We start from the raw sequence: 21352 nt of genomic DNA, 5'->3' as shown, positions 1-21352 counted from the left end.
AGCTTTTTCTCTCTCATTTGTCTATGCTTTTATAAAATAAAAGTAAAAGCTTCTCTCCCTCTCATCTCTTGCGTTGAGTAAAAGCAAAAGCCAAAATCTGCCCAGCTTTTCGTAAATCACGTTGGTGTCCGTACAGCAGGCCGCGTGTCAGTCCGCCACGTAAGCAAATCAGGGTTAGGGTTAGAGCAAAATCAGGGTTTCTGATTTTCGGGTTAGGGTTTCAGTAAAATTAGGGTTTCGGGCAGCCACGTCATCACTTTGTGACATACCCCCCTCTTGAAAGCATTGTAATCGCCCTCGATTACGCCTGCAAAACAGACAGAGGCCATGAACCGTCTTAGCAGACACTGATTGTTAGTACCTACGTACTAGGAACACACATCTAGCACATGTACCAATCGAGAGTCACTTCACACGACATCACAAGACATCACAGGACATTCAACATTCATTCGGATCTTAGACCATGATTTATCGGCAATGTAGCTAGCGATCGCATCTAGATCCAATCGGGACCTCATTGATGCCCGATTGACTAACCCCTATTGCAACCATGTCTATTCGAGAACAATTAGACCAAAATGCTGCAGTCATTTCGTCTATCAGTTCTTGCACTTAAAAACAAGTCAAGAACAAATCAGTTTCATATTCTGGAATTCCATTTCATAAAGTCATTTAGTAGAATACTGTCAGCTCTCAGTATCCCTGAAGCTCAAAGAGACATCAGTGACTCTAGTATTCAAAAATCGAGGCATCTGTTGACAAAGGAGCGGAGTAACTCCCCTCTTATCCAAACCCACAGCACCAGATCTCCGGCTAAGCTGAATTTTGGGTTCCATTTGGAGTAGACTATGCTAAACCAAAAGCTTCAAGGTAAAGATTCACATTCCGAGGAATATCTGCTAGGTCTTCCTTCTCCATTCGCTTCGCATCCAATGTGAAGTAGGTCTTGAATTTAACCAAGAAACCGTCAGTTCGCTTTACCTTCTTTCTTTCTTTCTGTGTCAATTTTTGTTTTGGAACGAGTATTTGCTCGTTTTCGTCCAATTCGAGTTGTTCATCATCAGGCACATCGCCTGATGATGAACATCAGGCACATCGCCTTCAAAAGGCTTCAAGAGACTCACATGAAAAACATTGTGAATCCTCAAAGTATTCTGGCAGCTTCAGTCGAAAGGAGATATCATTCATCTTTTCGGAAAATCTGGAAGGTCTACACCATTTCATGTTAAGCTTTCAAAGAAGCCTCTCCTTTCCCTTCTCATGCGTGCCTTCTCAAAACGTAAGAGCACCCAATCATTCTCCTTCAATTCAAATCGCGACGATGGCGATTTGTTACCTTTTTCTGTCTTTCATGAAATTTTTGCAAAGCCTTCCGGACCAAGTCCCTCATGAACTGATCGGCTTCAAAGAAAAATCTTATCTTTCGTGCTAAGGAAGGGTAGAAAACCTTCGTAGAAATGGCATCTTCCCCATCCTAGAGTCAAACGTGTTTCACTGAATTAGCAATCTCTGATTGCCCGTCAGTCTGCGGGTGGAACGATGACGAGAACTGCAACCGCGTGCCTATGTTCTCCCCAAATAGGCGTCCGAAAACAAACTTGTCAACCTGGGGTCCCTGTCGGAGACAATCGTCTCAGGCATGCCATGTAATCTAAAGACCTGGGCAATAAATAGTCGTACCCATGCTGTGTTCTCAGGAGATGAAATCCATTCAAAACTTTCCCAGGGGCGGGTGGGTATGGGTAAATGCTGTAACAATCCTTGTGCTTTATGCATGTCAAACTTGACCTTCGGGCATACCAAGCAACTGCACACAAACTCGTGCACATCTGTCTTGAGTCTCGACTAAAAGAAGTATGTCTCTATCCCTTTCAAGGTGGTAGCAATGCATCAGTGACCCGTAAAAGGTGGACAGTGGCATTCGGTTAGAACCTTTTCCCTCAATGGCTGTGTAATGCACAACATGGTTTTCTTCATTAAGTAGCCATTCCGAATGGAATAGTCCGCTACTATCTCCCCTTTCTGTATTCAACTGAATACATATGCGAAATCTGTTCTGTGGCGTACTGACCGACCATATCTTTAAAGTTCCTATGATGTATCGCGGAAAATAGCCAGAACCAACGGCTTTCGGGACAAGGTATTTGCCACCAATTTCTTCTATCCCTGCACATGGACAATCCGGAAGTTAACTGTGACAAGATGTTTGCCGACCGCAGCTGCTTTTCCGATAGCTGCTTCTGTGACAAGAAGTAGCGTAAACTCCCATCATCTGTGGAAACCGTAAAATCGGCTTCGAGTAGGTAATGTCGCCACTGAATAAGAGCATGGATAGCTGCCAAAAGCTCTTTCTCACAAATTTGTGCTATCAATTCCGGCCTTGAAAACATCGGCTCTCATAGGCAATGACATTGGCCTTCTTGCATTAAGACCGCATCTAGACTACGACGACAAGTATCACAATATAGTTCAAACGACTTTTGCAAATCCGGCAAAGTCAAAAACTGGTTTTGTAGTCAAATTCTGTTTCAATTCCTGAAAGGCAGTCACTTCTGTGGGTCCCCACGAGAAAGGGACTCCTTTCTGTGTCAAGATATGCAAAGGAGAAGCAACCTCTGCAAACTTTCTAATGAACCGCCTGTAGTAGGAACACAATCCCTAGAAGCTTCTAACTTCATGGACATTCTTCAAATCGGGCCAATCACGGATAGTGTCTATCTTGGCCGGATCCATATGCACTCTTGTTGTTGCTGACACCCAAAAAGTGTATCTCTGGTAGGAAAAATTCACTTTTCTTCGCATTAATCTCTAACTTGTGATCTTGTAATGCCTGAAAGACTTGAAGCAGATGATCTCTATGTTCTGCCTCATCCTTGGAGAAAACAATGTTGTCGTCAAAGAAAGTGCCAACAATTAGTTTGTACTCTCGAAAAATCGTATCCATCATCCGGTTAAATGTCGCAGGAGCATTGGTTAGGCCAAAAGGCATCACCAAAAGCTCAAATAACCCAAAAGTCGTCCGAAAGGCTGTCTTGTAGACGTCTCCCGGCGCGTTTCGGATCTGATGATATACTCGACAGACTACAACGATCCTCGTGTTTTAGCAGGATTGATTTGAAGAGTGGATCGAGTAGGTAATGTCGCCACTGAATAAGAGCATGGATACCTGCCAAAAGCTCTTTCTCACAAATTTGTGCTGTCAATTCCGGCCTTGAAAACAATCGGCTCTCATAGGCAATGACATTGGCCTTCTTGCATTAAGACCGCATCTAGACTACGACCACAAGTATCACAATATACTTCAAACGACTTTTGCAAATCAGGCCAAGTCAAAAACTGGTTTTGTAGTCAAATTCTGTTTCAATTCCTGAAAGGCAGTCACTTCTGTGGGTCCCCACGAGAAAGGGACTCCTTTCTGTGTCAAGATATGCAAAGGGGAAGCAACCTCTGCAAACTTTCTAATGAACCGCCTGTAGTAGGAACACAATCCCTAGAAGCTTCTAACTTCATGGACATTCTTCAAATCGGGCCAATCACGGATAGTGTCTATCTTGGCCGGATCCATATGCACTCCTGCTGCTGACACCCAAAAAGTGTCTCTGGTAGGAAAAATTCACTTTTCTTCGCATTAATCTCTAACTTGTGATCTGGTAATGCCTGAAAGACTTGAAGCAGATGATCTCTATGTTTTGCCTCATCCTTGGAGAAAACAATGTTGTCGTCAAAGAAAGTGCCAACAATTAGTTTGTACTCTCGAAAAATCGTATCCATCATCCGGTTAAATGTCGCAGGAGCATTGGTTAGGCCAAAAGGCATCACCAAAAGCTCAAATAATCCAAAAGTCGTCCGAAAGGCTGTTTTGTAGACGTCTCCCGACGCGATTTGGATCTGATGATATACTCGACAGACTACAGGGATCCTCGTGTTTTAGCATGATTGATTTGAAGAGTGGATCGAGTATTTAATGTCGCCACTGAATAAGAGCATGGATAGCTGCCAAAAGCTCTTTCTCACAAAGTTGTGCTGTCAATTCCGGCCTTGAAAACAATCGGCTCTCAAAGGCAATGACCTTCACCTTCTTGCGGTAAGACCGCATCTAGACTACGACCACAAGTATCACAATATAGTTCAAACGACTTTTGCAAATCCGGCAAAGTCAAAAACTGGTTTTGTAGTCAAATTCTGTTTCAATTCCTGAAAGGCAGTCACTTCTGTGGGTCCCCACGAGAAAGGGACTCCTTTCTGTGTCAAGATATGCAAAGGGGAAGCAACCTCTGCAAACTTTCTAATGAACCGCTTGTAGTAGGAACACAATCCCTAGAAGCTTCTAACTTCATGGACATTCTTCAAATCGGGCCAATCACGGATAGTGTCTATCTTGGCCGGATCCATATGCACTCCTGTTGCTGACACCCAAAAAGTTGACACCCAAAAAGTGTATCTCTGGTAGGAAAAATTCACTTTTCTTCGCATTAATCTCTAACTTGTGATCTCGTAATATCTGAAAGACTTGAAGCAGATGATCTCTATGTTCTGCCTCATCCTTGGAGAAAACAATGTTGTTGTCAAAGAAAGTGTCAACAATTAGTTTGTACTCTCGAAAAGTCGTATCCATCATCCGGTTAAATGTCGCAGGAGCATTGGTTAGGCCAAAAGGCATCACCAAAAGCTCAAATAACCCAAAAGTCGTCCGAAAGGCTGTCTTGTAGACGTCTCCCGGCGCGTTTCGGATCTGATAATATACTCGATAGACTACAATGATCCTCTTTTTTAGCCGGATTGATTTGAAGAGTGGATCGAGTAGGTAATGTCGCCACTGAATAAGAGCATGGATAGCTGCCAAAAGCTCTTTCTCACAAATTTGTGCTGTCAATTCCGGCCTTGAAAACAATCGGCTCTCATAGGCAATGACATTGGCCTTCTTGCATTAAGACCGCATCTAGACTACAACCACAAGTATCACAATATACTTCAAACGACTTTTGCAAATCAAGCCAAGTCAAAAACTGGTTTTGTAGTCAAATTCATTTTCAATTCCTGAAAGGCAGTCACTTCTGTGGGTCCCCACGAGAAAGGGACTCCTTTCTGTGTCAAGATATGCAAAGGGGAAGCAACCTCTGCAAACTTTTAATGACCGCCTGTAGTAGGAACACAATCCCTAGAAGCTTCTAACTTCATGGACATTCTTCAAATCAGGCCAATCACGGATAGTGTCTATCTTGGCCGGATCCATATGCACTCCTGTTGCTGACACCCAAAAAGTGCATCTTTGGTAGGAAAAATTCACTTTTCTTCGCATTAATCTCTAACTTGTGATCTCGTAATGCCTGAAAGACTTGAAGCAGATGATCTCTATGTTTTGTCTCATCCTTGGAGAAAACAATGTTGTCGTCAAAGAAAGTGCCAACAATTAGTTTGTACTCTCGAAAAATCGTATCCATCATCCGGTTAAATGCTGCAGGAGCATTGGTTAGGCCAAAAGGCATCACCAAAAGCTCAAATAACCCAAAAGTCGTCCGAAAGGTTGTCTTGTAGACGTCTCCCGGCACGATTCGGATCTGATGATATCCACTCTTCAAATCAATCCTGCTAAAACACGAGGATCGCTGTAGTCTGTCGAGTATATCATCGATGCTAGGAATCGGAAATCTGTTCTTGATGGTGATTTTGTTGAGAGCTCTATACTCCATGCACATTCTTCAAGATCCGTCTTTTTTTTTTTCCAAAACCAATAACACTGGAGAGCAATACGGTGAAGTACTAGGCTGGACAAGACCTTTTTCCAAGAGGTCTTTCATTTGGTTCATAATCTCTTCGTTCTGGGCTCGGCTCACACGATAAGGTGGCGTGCTTCCAGGTATCAGATCAATGGTATGATTCGTAGGACGAGTGGGTGGTAACTCGCCTGACAGGCCCTCTGAAAGGCAATTGGCATGAGTGTGGAGAAAACCTGTTGGGGTATAGGCGCCTGTGCCTTGCTCGACTGCCCAGAGTCTGGGCGCCCACTGACTTGTATACCTTATACATAGCATAAGTGTATAGGGGGTTGCTCACTGATTGAGTCTGCCCACCCATATCTGTGTGTCGTGTGCTCTTGTCCAGTTTGCAGTTGAGTGGTTCTTCTGCAGTGTTGTGGCTTTCAAATGGTCTTTGAGTGGGTAATGCTCTATGTATGCTTATGTGGTGAGCAGTAGATCTTGTGAGCAAGCGCAGAGGTTGGTTGTGGATGATATGTATGGTCACCTGTGGTACTCTTTGTGAGCATTTGTTGGACACAGGTTTGCAGAGCTTATGCATGTATGTTGAGTGTAGTTTGATGCGCATTGATTGCTCATTGTATTGAGCTTGCAGGACAATGGTTATTTTGTGCTGATAGCCATTGTGCGTCGAAACTCTGGCGAAATTTTCCCAGGAGTTTTATGCGCATAAGTTGATGCGATCCAGGTTGTGATTGCGATTGCACTCAGTGATTACGTGCGGTGTTCTCTGTAGGTGGGAGCTTAGTGCATGTATGCATCGATACCGCACAGTGTGGGCTTGGTGATTAGCTCACGGTTTGACAGGTGTACAGGTTATCTTGGCACACTCACAAGAGTGAATATTGTGATGTATGCTTGTGTGTCTACGAGCTAGGTAGCCGGATTCGAGCACTAATGACTTGAGGTTTTTCAACAGGTTTTAGCTACAGGTTTACAAGTGTACAGGCAGGTTTGAGGGCTTATTTGGGCGCTGAATTTTCAGCCATTGTTTCCTCTTTGAAGGTGTCCATGTATGGCTCAGTTGTAGGCTGATCTGGGACACGTTTGTGACTTGTTTATGCAGCTGTTTAAGAGCTGAATTTTGGGGCTGTTTTGGGGTTGATTTGTAGCTATATTTTACAGCCATATAGGAGCTTGGTTTACTCTACTGGAGCCTCGTACACTTGGCATTTGGGATTTGCATCATTGCCATTTGTGGAGCACAGTGTGGTTACACTACTGCGAGAGATTTTATGCGTGGATTCGCATGAGCATTGTAGGTGCTGGTGAGCTCTTTTTTTGAGAGCATTTTCTCGTTGCAGGTTGCTTCTTTTGGATTAGTTGAGTGCATTTCATTGCTACCGTACCTAGAGTAGAGTTACAGCTCTTGGTTATTTTTGACATTCACTTATAGTAGTCAATATGTGTGAGACTTTCGAGTCTAGGATAATGACTCATGAGAGACGGCGTTCTCGTTCGTGTCGACACTTGAGATGTTGGCATTGTGGTCACACAGGGCACATTAGACGGCGATGCTTTCGTCGTATGAGACAGCACAGGAGACAGGCTAGTCTCAAGGATGCAGTAGATGCTATAGGCTCCGTTGACTTGACAATTGCAGAATCAGATACAGTGTCTGAGTACCCTAGTGACAGTGAGGTCACATTTGCTTCTTGTATTACTTCTGATTTTTTGACGTCTGAGGATAGTGCACTTCTTTTGCAGTGGGTGCTAGACAGGGACGCTACTTTTCATGTCACTCTGTATCGTGACTGGTTCAGTAGCTATTCTAGCAGAGTGCATGGTAGTGTTCGATTGGCAGATGGGTCACTGCATGAGATTGTTGGTTCAGGAGATGCGAGACTGTCATTACCGAGCGGTGCATCGTACGAGCTGAGAGATGTGCGTCATGTGCCAGATTTGACGATGAGTTTGATCTCCGTTGGTCAGCTCAGGGATAGTGGATGTCGGGTATTGCTGCTTGAGCGATCTTTTGCGTTGCATTTGGGTTCGCTAGTGATTGCGAGAGGTGCTAGAGTTGGCACATGGTACCCATTGCACGTAGTACTGGTGCGAGATGGTCGAGTCTCAATCTTGTTACAACCATGCAGAGAGCGAGAGACCCGGACAGTCTCTTTTGCTCATGGGTTGCAGGGTGCTTTGCATGGAGTGCACAATAGTGAGCTCGTTGTGCACACAGTTGGGGCACGATTTGAGCAGTCACACAGAGAGGTGACAGAGTCAGACATGCATGCTTTGCTAGTGACTGAGCAAAGCAGAGAGTCAGTTGTGCGAGATACTTCTATGCAGGATAGACAGGTAGAGCGGTCTTGCTCTAGTGAGTCACAACAGGAGGACGTTGTGCAAGAGTCTATGCAGAAGGAGTTAGAGTATGAGAGCTCTAGTGAGTCACAACAGATTGAGTGGTCATGTTTGCAGTGGATGATTGCAGAGGAGGCTGAGATGTCAACGATTATGCAGTCATTCCTTTCTATGCTCGACAGTGAGCATGGGGATATAGTTGTGCAGGATATGTCTTCCAATAGACACCTAGAGCAGCTGGTTTGCTCTGAGGTTGCACGACAGGTTGATGCGTCTTTTGCGGACAGTCAGGAGATGAATGTGGCTGACACGCCTTGTCAGTCAGAGATGCCTATTTCCAGGGATATATATGTTGATGCATGCTCCGTAGAGCTAGCAGGGCCCGCTAGCATTGCATCGGCATTCGGTGGTCTCATGTATGAGATGCTGATCTTGAGACCGGATATCGCAGCTGCAGTGGGAGCATTTGCAGTTGGGGTTGTCAGTCGTTTGTTGACTGATGATGGCATAGTGTACGAGGGAGATATGCAGGTATTGCGTACATACTTGCAGTACGTGTGCGGTACGTCTGGTGGTGTATGGACTTACATGGAAGCAGGACAACCGGATGCACACGATCATAGCCAGCCAGTGGGCATCGGTTGAGAGCGATTTTCTCTCGCCTTTTGTAGTCTTTAGACTAGGTTCCCTTGCTTAAAGGCACAGTCGCCTTTAACTGGGAGGTTGTTGGGGTATAGGCGCCTGTGCCTTGTCCGGCCGCCCAGAGTCTGGGCGCCCACTGACTTGTATACCTTATACATAGCATAAGTGTATAGGGGGCTGCTCACTGATTGAGTCTCCCCACCCATATCTGTGTGTCGTGTGCTCTTCTCCTTCCTCTTCTCTCCTGCACAGTTCCTTCAAAACCTTGGCGTTCTTTTGTTCAGGTCAAAACATATTCGACCTTCATCCATCGTTAGTTCTCTCCAAAAAAAAAGCGAGTAAAGAAATTGAAGTTCATCAAGTACAATCTCTGAGCCCTTCATTTATCCAAGTCGCATTCTCGGCTCGGTAGTCAACCACGGCATTGTTCTTGTGGTACCGAGGGATTTTGAGTAGGACGTCACAACCTTCCAAGGCAATTATGTAAAACTCCGTGTGTCCTAAACACCCCTGTCATTGCAAATGAAGTTTGCCAATGCTCGGTGTAATGGCAACATCCCGTCTGGGTGCCGCTCGAACTACCTCCGCCTGTGGCCTCAGCCTGTGAGGCGTAATTCCAAATTGAGCCGCCAATTCAAGAAGTTGGCCTTGGCTTCCTCAAAAGAGCTTCCTGATCTTTCCCTTTGCCCGAAAAGTGGCAAAGTTTGTACTTTCATTCATTTGATTCGGTTTGGGTGCCACGCAATGTGGTACCAATTTTGCTTGTTATCTGCCTTTTCTACCACGTCCCTCAGTTGCTTTAGAACTTTCTGGCCTTTCTTCATCCTGTTCATTCGGTGCCTTGTTAGGGCACTTCGCGGAGATATGTCCAGTTTCCCCCTTTATGTAGAGAGTCCTCTCTTGAGGAGTAAGCTTGGGTCGTGCATCCTTTTCTTTCTGTTCTGGGTTGCTCTTTCTTTTTCTACTTTCATTTTTCGAAGTCTGTTTGGCTCTTTGTGTCATGATCTCATCTGTGGGGTAGGTCAGACTGCTAGAGTGAATGGCAAAACCCCGTTTCGCATGACTCATCAACTCCTGAATGGAAGCTGACTTTTGTTCCAAGCAGTGATCTCGGATCTCTGTAGGAAGACCCAAGGTAAACCGCTCAATCTGTTCCTTGAACGAGATCTTCTTAAATGAAGAGGCGGGTAGAAAAGAGATCCAAAATCTCTCGGAATAAGCGTCCACTGTATCCTTCTTGGTCATCCGAAGATGGTTCCGAGCTGTTCGTATATCGCGTTTTTACTCTCGAGTCAGCCAAGAAGAAATAAAAAGCCTCTTGATTTCAGCCATTTAATTCGCACAGTCTTGTTTAATAGAAGCGTGGACCACCAAGTTTTGCATTCCCCTTAAAGTAAGAGGCAACTCTCCGAATCTTAGAGTGCTTTGAGTAATGCCCTCCCGCGAAAGCGATGTCAAATTGTTGTACAAAAGACAAAGCATTCGAAGCATCTCTATAACCAGAAACTGTGTCAAATTTAATTGATTGTCCACCTTCCTTAAACTCTCAGACTTTCTTGCTTTTGTCTTCGAGAAAGTCATACTGGTTGGCTTTGTAAATATTCTTCTTCTTTGCATAAAAGTTGCTCTCATCAGAGTCTGAACTGTCCGTAGACGAGTCCTCTGTAGAACTGCCACTCACGGGCGAGATTTTGGCTTCTTTGCCTTTTTCTTGCCCTTTCCGAAGCGTTGCTTCTTGCTTCGCTTTTTGCCTTTTCTATCTTCTTCGCTCGAATCATATGAGCTAGAAGAAGTGTCAGAAGAAGAAGAAGAACTGGGTACTCCTTCGAATTGAACATGCTTCTTCTGTTTCTTTGCCTTTTCAAATGTTGTATGACGACCCAAATAGCCCGGGAAGTCAATACCTTTCTTTTGCTTTTTGCCGTGCTTTTCATTCAGCCTTGATTTGCGCGTCAAAAAGCTGAGCAATTTGTGCATCAACCACCTTTCTAATTCCTTCTCTGTTTACATCCTGGAAGTAGGAGCTTTCTTGGGTGGTACTGTGGTCTGCCGCCACTCCGTCTGCACCTCCTCGAAAGAGGTCTTGCTCATATATTTTGCCATTTTCGGGTCCTTGGCAAAATTAAGCATCATCTTTGTTGCATCGCCGATCAACTGTTGGCGCTCCATCTCTTGACGCTCCGCCTGAGTAGGCCGAGGCGGGCCATACTCCTTGCCTGAATCTTCATTGTGATCCCTTCCTCCATCTTCGGATGCAAGGGGAGTCGATTGATCGTTGCCTGAAGCCATAGGTGCTGCGAAAAAAAAAATTGGGATCGGATTTCCCATAGAAGAGAAAAATTGGCCGTGCTCTGATACCACTGTAATAGACCTAGACACTCCAAGTCAAGAATCTACCGCGACAGCACCAAATAACCACTTCAAAACAGTTCACAACAGTTCACAATTTATACGACACGGGCCCGTCGGCGGAGTTCCGTGCCTATAGATATTGGCCCCAAAGACTGGCGCCCCTTTCGGTATTTCTTTTCGTATTAATCAGAGTTCAAAGTACAAGAGTGCGGGCAAACACTCACACTCAGACTCTGCGTCTAGATGCTCTGAGTTGTGAGAGGCTGTCACAAGGCGGGCACCACGTGCCAATAGAAAAGAACAGACTGAACAACTTTAAGCTCTTCAAATAGCAATTGAACTGAAAGAGAGAGAAAATACGAGACACGGAGTGGCGGAATTCCACCCCTGAGAGTATTGGCCCCAAACCTTGGCGCTGCTTTCGGTATTTCTTTATATTGCATCAACACAGTACAAGCCGGTACTCAGACTCTGCACCTTCGCCAGGAAGCATGCAAGAGAATAAGCCCTAGCCTCATATTTAAAGGCCCTTGGCCTGAAAAGCAGTCACAGTAAAGGCCTTTAAAACTCAAAAGCTTCTGGTGCTAAAGCAAAGCCAAAAAGCTGCCAGCGTAAATCACGGAAATCCATACAATCTGCCACGTTATCAGCCAGTGCATTTTTCGGAAATCTCCTTGCTGCCCTTAGGGTTAGGGTTAAGGTTTTTGCAGAATTAGGGTTTGCAAGTTTGAAGGTTAGGGTTTCGAGAATTAGGGTTTGCAGGTTTTTAGGGTTAGGGTTTCTAGAATTAGGTTTTCAGCAATTAGGGTTTCTGATAGAAATTAGGGTTAGGGTTTCTGCTCTCGGGCAACCACGTCATCACTTTGTGACACTTCTTTTGTTACTTGTTCTTCTTAGGGTTTAGGCCCCTCGGCCGGTTGCTCCGTTCCTTAGTAGGTCGACATGTCAGCAGTTTGTAACATCTCCCCTTCTTGAAAGAGAGTAATCGTCCTCGATTACAACAACAACTCAAGTTAGCTCAAAAATTTTCGGGGGACATTCCGAGGGACAATCAGTTTGCTGTTTTTGTTAAGGAGTTAGCTTTTCCTTTCGGCTCTTTTGATCAAGGAGTTAGCTTCTCCTTTCGTCCAGATCGGAACTCTTGATATTCCGGCGCAGTAAAATTAGCCATCACACCTAGACCGTACTGATCTTCCACGCGTGTCTTGATGCACTAAAATTACATACCCAAGCAATCTCATCCAACTAGGAATATTCAGTAATTGGCACATCACAATGCAACACAAATGCTCACATATGCATGTTACAAGACATAGAAACATAAAGTCGCCGATGAATACTCCTCCCGCATAACCTAACAAGGTTCGGGCCAAGGAGATATTCAACGACTCCCTCATCACTCCTCCCGCATAACCTAAAAAGGTCGAAGCCGGGAGATATAGAGGCCTTTTACAACCAAAGGTCCCCTAGACGCAGCTTGCGTCGTTTGGAGGTGTTGAGAGCAACTACTACTCAGACTTCTTAATACTCCTCCCGCATAACCATCCAGGTCCGGGCCAGGAGTCACAACAACAATACTCCCCTCGTACATTCTCAAACATAATTTCTCGCTACTCCACTCGGGAGTAAAATCACCAATCATTGAAACCAGTACCAAACCAGAGTCAAAACAATTCAAATCGGCACCAAGACAGGTTCAAAACAGATACCATCCATTTTAAAACAAATTCCAAACAGGATCACCAAACAAGTTCTCAAACAGATTTCAAACTTTAAAAAGCAATCTCGACATTAGTCGAGCTCGAAAAGTTGATTGACTTTCCATCCTGAAACTTGCACCACTGTCACAAGGCGGGCACTACGTGCCAATAGAAAAGAACGACTGAACAACTTTAAGCACTTCAAATAGCAACTGAATTGAAAGAGAGAGAGAGACAACACGAGACACTGAGTGGCGGAATTCCACCCCTGAGAGTATTGGCCCCAAACCTTGGCGCCCCTTTCAGTATTTCTTTATATTGCATCAACACAGTACAAGCCGATACTCAAACTCTGCACCTTTGCGAGGAAGCATGCGAGAGAATGAGCCCTAGCCTCATATTTAAAGGCCCTTAGCCTGAAAAGCAGTTACAGTAAGAAGCCTTTAAAACTCAAAAGCTTATGGTCCAAAAGCAAAGCCAAAAATTTGCCGGCGTAAATCATAGAAATCCGTACAGCCTGCCACATCATCAGACAGCGCAATTTTTGGAAATCTCCTTGCTGCCCTTAGGGTTAGGGTTAGGGTTTTTGCAGAATTAGGGTTTGCAAGTTTTAGGGTTTTAGGGTTTGCAGGTTTTAGGGTTAGGGTTTTCAGAATTAGGGTTTCAGCAGTTAGGGTTTTTGGCAGAAATTAGGGTTAGCGTTTCTGCTCTCGGGCAACCACGTCATCACTTTGTGACACTTCTTCTGTTACTTGTTCTTCTTAGGGTTTAGGCCCCTCGGCCGGTAGCTCCGTTCTTTAGTAGGTCGACACGTCAGCAGTTTGTTACAGAGGCCTGCTCACAGATTTAAAGTTACAAGGGATGCCAAAAGCAGAGCCCTAAAAGCTGAAAATCAAAAGCCCGTAAATAAAGCAAAGGCTCTTTCTCTTGCTTGCTTATAATTAAAGCAAGTTCCAAAAATCTGTCCAATCAAAAGCTTTTAAAATAAAGCAGAAGCTTTTTCTCTCTCATTCTTCTATGCTTATATAAAAGCAAAAGCTTCTCTCTCTCTCATCTCTTGCGTTGAGTAAAAGCTAAAGCCAAAATCTGCCCAGCTTTTCGTAAATTACGTTGGTGTCCGTACAGCAAGCCTCGTGTCTGTATAGCAAGCCTCGTGTTAGCTCGCCACGTCAACAAATCAGGGGTAGGGTTAAGATTAGGGTTAGAGCAGAATTAGGGTTTTTGATTTTAGGGTTACGGTTTCAACAGAATTAGGGTTTCAGGCAGCCACGTCATCACTTTGTGACAAGTAACACACTCTGAGTGGCCAGAACATGTCAACCCTGCCTCTACCGTGTACCCCATCTCTTCAGCTCTGATACCCAGCTTCATAGCTAACTCTGGTGAGATGAAGTTTGCTTTGGCACTTGGATCAAAGAAGATGAGTGCCGTCTGATCTCTAACTTTACCCCATGCTTTGTATAACTCGTTGGCATCTGTATTGGGCCTGTCACCCACCATATCTGGCACCAAACCTGCCGTGGGTTTAGGCTTCTTGCGTTTCTGGTCCGCTTTATCATTCAAGTCAGCTGGTCTTTTCCTTTGTGGACAATTGGTAGCAAAGTGACCAGGCTGCTCGCATATAAAGCATTTGTTTTCAGCCATTAAGACCTTCTTTTCCTCGAGCGACTTACACACAAAAGGCTTCCTTTCTGTTTCTTTGCCTGCGCTCCAGAAGTCCTGGCTGAGTCCTTATCCTTATTAGCCTTTTCTGACCCCTGTGACGCTTCAGGAGCGATTTTCACAAGGGGCTTCTTCGCTGAATTTTTCTTTTGCTGCCCTCCTTTTTCGTTGCTCGGAAACCCACTGTCCTCACCTTTCAACAAGGCAAGACCAGTGTAAGCAACTTCCATGAGTTGGGTGAGGGTAGCCACTCTGTTCTTGGTACAATAGTCCCAAAGCCCTTTAGGCAACCCACAACAATACTTCTCTATTTGCTCTGTCAATGTCACAAATTTGTAGGAGGTTACTGAGGGTAATGCTTTACAAAACCTCCAATCGTACTGCTGTAGGCTCTTGCAAGTAGCCGCAGTGAGTTTGTGCCAATCTGTCGTGACGTCGGCTGCAAATTCATTTGACAGCCAAGTAGATGCAAACATTTGTTTGAAGTAGACCCAAGTGGCGGATGCTTGTCCTTGCATTAACAATGTCGTCCACCATGTAAGTGCATTGTCTTTCAAGAAAGTGGCAGCTTTCCTGACCTATAAAATTCCCTCCTGCATAAGCTATATCAAATTGCTGGAGGAAAGTAAGAGCCTTTGCCTTATCCTCGAAGCCGCTGAAAGTGCTAAACTTTATAGCTGCACCACCTTCTTTTTAAGCTTTCAGCTTTTCCAGTGCCCCCAAATTGTCATAGGGAATTGTCTGCAACATGGGCTCTGTAGTAGGAATCATCGGCGCGTCTTGGCCATTGACATTTTGCGTCATAGGTGCCATATCTGGCTGCTGTCCAGATAAACCAGCCATGCCAAAATGACCCTGTGGCACCCCAAACTGGCCCGTGTTGCTCTGAAAGCCTTGCTGCATGCCGATGCTACCATACATGGGGTTTGGCATCATGCCTTGCATACCCCCAAACACTGTTCCTGGCATGTACGGCTTGCTTCCAAGCACATAACCAGCCATATCTGGAACACAGATCCACCCCCGAAATACCCAAGATGTATCGTAGGTGGTGGAAAAACTGGATGTATCGCCTGGTAACCAGTTCCCTGTCCATTAAAGACAGTATGCGGGCTCTGAAAGGTGGTGGGTTGAACTGGCATAGCCTGTAAAATAGGCGTTCTAACCACCTGTTCAAGGGCGGGAGGAACCTGCTTTGGAGCCCCCGACTCCGCAACATTCGAGTGCTCCCTATCCTGTTGGGGCGCATGGAGTACTTGGGCTTGCTTCAACAAGCTCTGGTCGCGGTGCAGGTTGCCTATTTTGCTGTGGCACTGGTGGCGCTTGCAAGAACTCCATAAACCTTGGGTTTTGCACCAGTTGTGAAAACACATTCACCGTGGCAACTAACTGAGTCCTGAACGCAACATCCTCAAGTTGCCCAGTCATAAAGCCTTGTACTGGAGGAACATTCACATCAAAAAGAGGTACAGACAGTCGTGGCCGTGAACTCGCCAATCTCGAACACCATAGGAATTTCCTCTTTGTCCTTCGAAGAGGAACCCTCTTCCATAATGCCCTTCCTTTTTGTTGGCCATAGTGTAATCCCGCGTTTCTGTACTGTGTCTTTACCCAAAACAACCGAGGCTGACTTCTTGAGGAAAAAGTGATTTATGTCCCGGCAACGGAACCTTGAAACCGGTGCGTGGGGTGGTAGGCTCTGGCTTTCACCCGAAATTCTTTACTTTAGACACACAGAGAGAACTTGCAAAGGAAACCTGCGACGGGGATTAACACTTAAAACACACACACGGTTCAGTGAGACAATGGGAGGAAGGACCTGCCTTATGTTGAGAATGTGTGGAATTCATTTGAGCCCCAAGGAGCCAAAAACTGTAGAAGGGGCAAAATAATTGAAAAATTCTGCAAACGGCCACGTTACCAGATGCAGGGGGAATATCCCAGGGTCCCCGACCCTCGATTGAGCGTCTCCCATCCATGCGTATGCCACATCCCTTGTGATTGGCTTGTCTGGCTGTTGTCTTCTGTTTATCTGCTGCCTTGTTTGGCTATTGCTTTTCAAGCCCTTGAGTTTTAGTCGTCTTCCCCTTGTTTGGCTGTTTCTGATTTGCCTTGTGTTTGGGCAAGACTTGGCTGTATCTCTTAACATCAAAATGATTCAGGACCTGCTCTTATCATCCTGGCTGTCTCATGAGACGGCAGTTGCATGCATGCAAATCCTCATGCTGTAGTAATTTATTGTTGCAATGGGCAAGCAGGTGGCTGCACTCTTTCATATTGGAACCACAAAATCCCATCCACCGATTCCAGAGCATCTTTCTCGTGAAGCGCAAGATTTTCTTCGCAAATGCTTACGGAAGTAAGTCCCAGCCAACTTTTGAGGACACCTTCTGTGCTTACAATCTATGTTTGAGATGATAAGATTTAGACAAAAAAGTTTCTGGCTTGTTTGTTGACATTAATTGCTTCATACAGGGAGCCACATCTTCGGTCCACAGCGTCAGAACTTCTTGAGGTAAAAAGTTCATTGTGCAGATGTTTGATTCTAAAATGAACGATACCCATGGGTTGACTGTTCTATATGCAGCATGCTTTCATCAGAACGGACAATGCATCTAGGCCAAGCCAGGTACTTCATGATGAACGCTTTGCTTTCTCTTTGCTCATGTGTTCATGAACACAGGTACCCAAAACAATGTTCATGGCTTGGTGTGAACAGGATACTCAAGGGACAGATCATTCTCAAATCTTTCAGAACTGCAAAAAGAGACCTTTGTAAGTTTCTGCTTTGCCCAGTAAATTTGGATTGGCTGACTTCATTGAAATCTTTGTAGCTTCTGATTTTAGCATCTCAGTAATAAAACAGGTCACAAAATCCTGTGGAGGAGAAGTCGGGCATAAAGCGATCTCAATTGGTTTCTCGAAAGTCTTCCATGGACCAGTTCAACTCATTGGAGTTCCGGTCAGTCAAAGGAGACTTCTCTCAGGAGTCTTGTGATTTGGACTTGAATTGCTTTGCAAATTTAGATTGTGATAGCTATGTGGAAAAGGTAACCAAGTTGTTACAATTTTTTATGCGGATGATTGCTTCACTGGGTTGGTCTGCCCATGATTTAAAACGATTGTGTTTCTAGAGCTTCAAGTCAGCATGTCATGGACCCTCCAAGGTCTCTGGATGGGAATGCCAATCTATCTACAACCCCGTGTCAGAACCCTCCAGTTCCATCCCTATGCATGAGTTCCCTGATGTGGATGATGGATGGTGCAACCTTTCCAGCCCAGAACTTAAGGAAAACAGGAGGGATGAAAACATCCTGGTTCCTACCATATTATCAGATTCTTATAGAAAAGATGCTGATTTTTCATTTCAGTGCATTCCTGCAGAAAATGATGGTGACGATGATGAAGTTACAGAATCAAAGATAAAGGCCTTTTTACATGAGAAGGTATTAAGTGTTTTCCAGCCTGTATGGACCAAAAGCATTTGCAATTGGCATTCATGTTATTTTTGAGTGATCATAATCAATGTTCCAGTTCTGTATCAAAGTGTACCTACATATTAAAGTAGGACTGGGTTGTAATTTTGCAGGCCTTGGAGTTAAAGAGGCTGCAAACACCCCTATATGTGGAGTTTAAGAGCTTTTGGAATGTTGGAGGAAGGCATACTGAGAAAAGAGGAGATATCATTATGCAGGAAAAGGCAGATCTCATTGCTGATAGTACAAAGTTTGTGTCAGAGTCCCTATTGGCTGCTCCAAGTAGTAGTCGGTCGTCAAGCAAAAAGAGTTGCCGCAGTGCACTATCCATAGCTTGCAGCCGCGAAAGTGAGGCAACTGTGAGTTCGGAATCCCCAAGGCTGAATGAACTGAAAAGGTTGCTGCTAGAAACTCAACAGCCCTTGCGTAGTCCAAGGTATGAGTTAAAATTCCATGTAAGCTTTATTGTCTTGAAAACTACAAAATTGCAACTATGCCATGCTTGGACAGCTCTCTTAACTCATTCGAGCGACAAAGGCTGTGGAAGGAAGAACTACAACAGGAACTTGAGATACGGCGAGGTAATTAATGGGCTGCCAAATATTTTACTTCAATCATTCAAAGATTGAATATTAATTCAAGTTGTGCATGCATTTATGCAGAGGAAAGAAAATTGCTCTCTCAGCTGGCAGGCACCACCAGGTCTTCTCCAGCTAGAAAGATCTTGTCTCAAAAAGAGAGACCGGTGCAAAATTCTCCTGCCAAGAAATTTCTGCCTACGTTGAAAACGTTCTTGATGCCAACAACCCCAGAAGAAAGCACATCAGTTTTATCAATCAAATGATTCAGTGTTTTCTTCTTGCCAATGTCAATCCAAACCGAGGCTTGAATTTATGATGAGATCCAAGGGTGCCAATTGATATGATGTTTGAAGTGGTGAAAGGTCGTACCACTAATCGAAAGGGTGCATGTTATTTTTCACAGCTGAGGAAGCCTACTAAAAAACGAGACGATTAACCAAAGAATCACTTACGGTGAAAGTCCCATATTGATGGCAGAGCCGCTGCTCTCGTGATAAAGTTTCTGTCGCAATGGTTGGCCAAGTCAAGCCGGTTCACCTCACATTTGACATACTTTCAATGTCAAATGTGAAAGCCTGAATTCCTGCATGTATGCTGTAATCTGTCCAGCGCAGATTGACTGCTGGGAAAAAGAGAATCAGAAATATCTCTTGATTCAATGTTCAATGGGTCTTGATCTCAGATCTCTCTCTCTCTCTCTCTCTCTCTCTCTCTCTGTGTGTGTGTGTGTCTCTCTCTGAGGGAATTGTCAGGAGCTACGAAGAGCTGTTCAGTGGGTTATTGTGAGGCACGCGGTGGAAGATTTTGGACATGTGCACAGCGTCTTAAGTGATTCCATGGAACGCTAACACTGCATAGCTGAATTCTCATAGAATGAGAGAGCCGTCTGAATATGTCCCTAGACAAGGTCAATGCTACTCCCTCGGATTTCAATCGAAGTCTGGACGGTGGACAACATTGCTTGCGTGTGGAGGAATATTTACCAAGGGGTATTAAAAAAAGTCCCCAGGGAGGCAATCTGCGCCATCCACATAAGCCAAAAAAAAGTAAACATGCACTTAAAAAGCACCTAGTCTTGCTCAGTGGGCGTTGCTATAGAATATCTAGAACAAGACATACGTAGGTTGACATCAATCATCTAGCATCTAACAAGAAATACAGAGGTTGACATTAAGCATCTAGCATTGAAGTAAACAAGTACAAAGTGCATTGACGAACGTTTAAAGTGAATTGCATATGTGATGATAGGTTACCTCTATTGCTCAACTATGAGGAAAGAAGTGTCTCTATTTGATATATAGATATGATTGAGATTGAACATATACTAGCGAGAAAAACATGTAGCTAAACTAAACTTAAGTAAGCATTGGTAAACTCAAAAATCATAAAAAGCATCAACAAACCATAAAAATTGAATTGCACTATCGACCTAATAATTGTGTACGGGTGTCGTCCAATTGTCCAAGGCAGATGACAATATTTGTGTCAAGCTACACAAAAGTAATGTGAATAGTTAAATAATCTCATTTTACAGTTGTGTAAAGTGAAGATGTTAAATGTAAAGTTTATGTCATGCAAAAGTGCCATACAAAAGTATGGTAGTGAGTTGCACTATATTTATGTGACTATCATGTGAGTGTAGTAGGAGTTGATTAATTCTATTTTTTTTCACATTCACACATATAGAAGGGATTCGTAAAATAGAATTGGTAAAAAAGTTTATAAATTGAATAGAAAAAGGGTGCTTTATTTCTCTAAAACTCGCAGATAAAGACTTTTGAAATTTTTTCTCAACGCATGTGATATACATAATTTATACATAGTGAACCCCTCTTTGTTGGAATTAGGGTTGTAGAGAAACGCACACAGCTTGGAGAAAACGAAAGAAGTTCAAGGCATACAATAGAGAGTGTGTTAGTGTGCAATGGAAAGATAGATAACCCTAGAGTGATGGGCGTATTTACAATGCTCGAAAAAAAACCTCCTAAAGAGGAAAAATTAGCCCTAGTGGTCTTAGTGTGTTTACACACATCACTACCACATGTGTATGGTAACAAATCCCCCCCTGGAGTAATGCGGTGAACGAGAGCTAGCACATGAGTGAAGGGAAGTGCCGTGTCCCGAGGACATGATCAGTCCACAAAGGGGAGTAAGCCCAAAGCTTTGCGGAAAGCTTCAAGCTTCTCACGAGACAATGTCTTTGTGAAAAGATCTGTAAGGTTGTTCTGTGTTGGCACATAAGCAAGCTGATCTCTCCTGCTGAGAGCCTCTCCCTAACATAGTGATAATGTACCTCAATGTGCTTTGTGCGAGCATGAAAATTTGGGTTCCTCGCAACTGCCAATGCGCTCTGACTGTCAGTGTAGATATTGTTGGCAATGTCTCGTCCAACACCCAAATAGACCATAAGGCGTCTGAGCCATACACACTCAACTGTAGCTGTGAAGACTGACTGCCCTGTACTTAGCCTCACAACTCGAAGTGGCCACAATAGGTTGCTTTTTGCTCAACCATGATATACATGAACTGCCAAGCATGAAACAAAAACCAATTGTGGACACTCGCGTGTCAAAACAACCAGTCCAATCTGAGTCCGAAAAAGCATGTAAGTCTGGCGGCAATGATCCCCCCTTGGGATAAAAAAAGCCAAGATGCAAAGTGCCACTAAGGTAGCGAAAAATCCTCTTGACAGCCTGCCAATTCTTAGACCCTGTGCTATGCATAAATCTGTTGACCTGTGAGACTGCAAACTGAATATCTTGCCTCGTGTTGCATACATAAATGAGGCAGCCTACAGCAGTTTGGTAAAGAGTGACAACAGCAGGATCGCTAGCATCATGTAGACTCAACTTCAAACGTGTTTCCATGGGAGTGGC

General features: G+C 44.3%; 1 protein-coding gene across 1 annotated transcript in view; it reads left to right on the top strand.

Moving 5' to 3' along the window:
• LOC147435199 (mitogen-activated protein kinase kinase kinase NPK1-like) overlaps positions 1 to 19157 on the top strand; it is a 52485-nt gene extending 33328 nt beyond the window's left edge. The window contains exons 8-16 of the mRNA XM_086488305.1: positions 16678 to 16778; positions 16895 to 16934; positions 17007 to 17048; positions 17139 to 17194; positions 17286 to 17469; positions 17554 to 17865; positions 18009 to 18331; positions 18406 to 18476; positions 18558 to 19157. Of these exons, the coding sequence (XP_086344431.1) occupies positions 16678 to 16778; positions 16895 to 16934; positions 17007 to 17048; positions 17139 to 17194; positions 17286 to 17469; positions 17554 to 17865; positions 18009 to 18331; positions 18406 to 18476; positions 18558 to 18739 (1311 nt within the window). The 3' untranslated portion in view covers positions 18740 to 19157. The remainder of the gene's footprint in view (positions 1 to 16677; positions 16779 to 16894; positions 16935 to 17006; positions 17049 to 17138; positions 17195 to 17285; positions 17470 to 17553; positions 17866 to 18008; positions 18332 to 18405; positions 18477 to 18557) is intronic.
• The last annotated feature ends 2195 nt before the right edge of the window (positions 19158 to 21352 follow it).

Source organism: Adiantum capillus-veneris, chromosome 18 (assembly GCF_014529385.1).
Source record: "Adiantum capillus-veneris isolate H3 chromosome 18, ASM1452938v2, whole genome shotgun sequence".
Taxonomy (NCBI): domain Eukaryota; kingdom Viridiplantae; phylum Streptophyta; class Polypodiopsida; order Polypodiales; family Pteridaceae; genus Adiantum; species Adiantum capillus-veneris.
The sequence above is the reverse complement of the archived record's forward strand: the minus strand, read 5'-3'. Positions and strand labels throughout refer to the sequence as shown.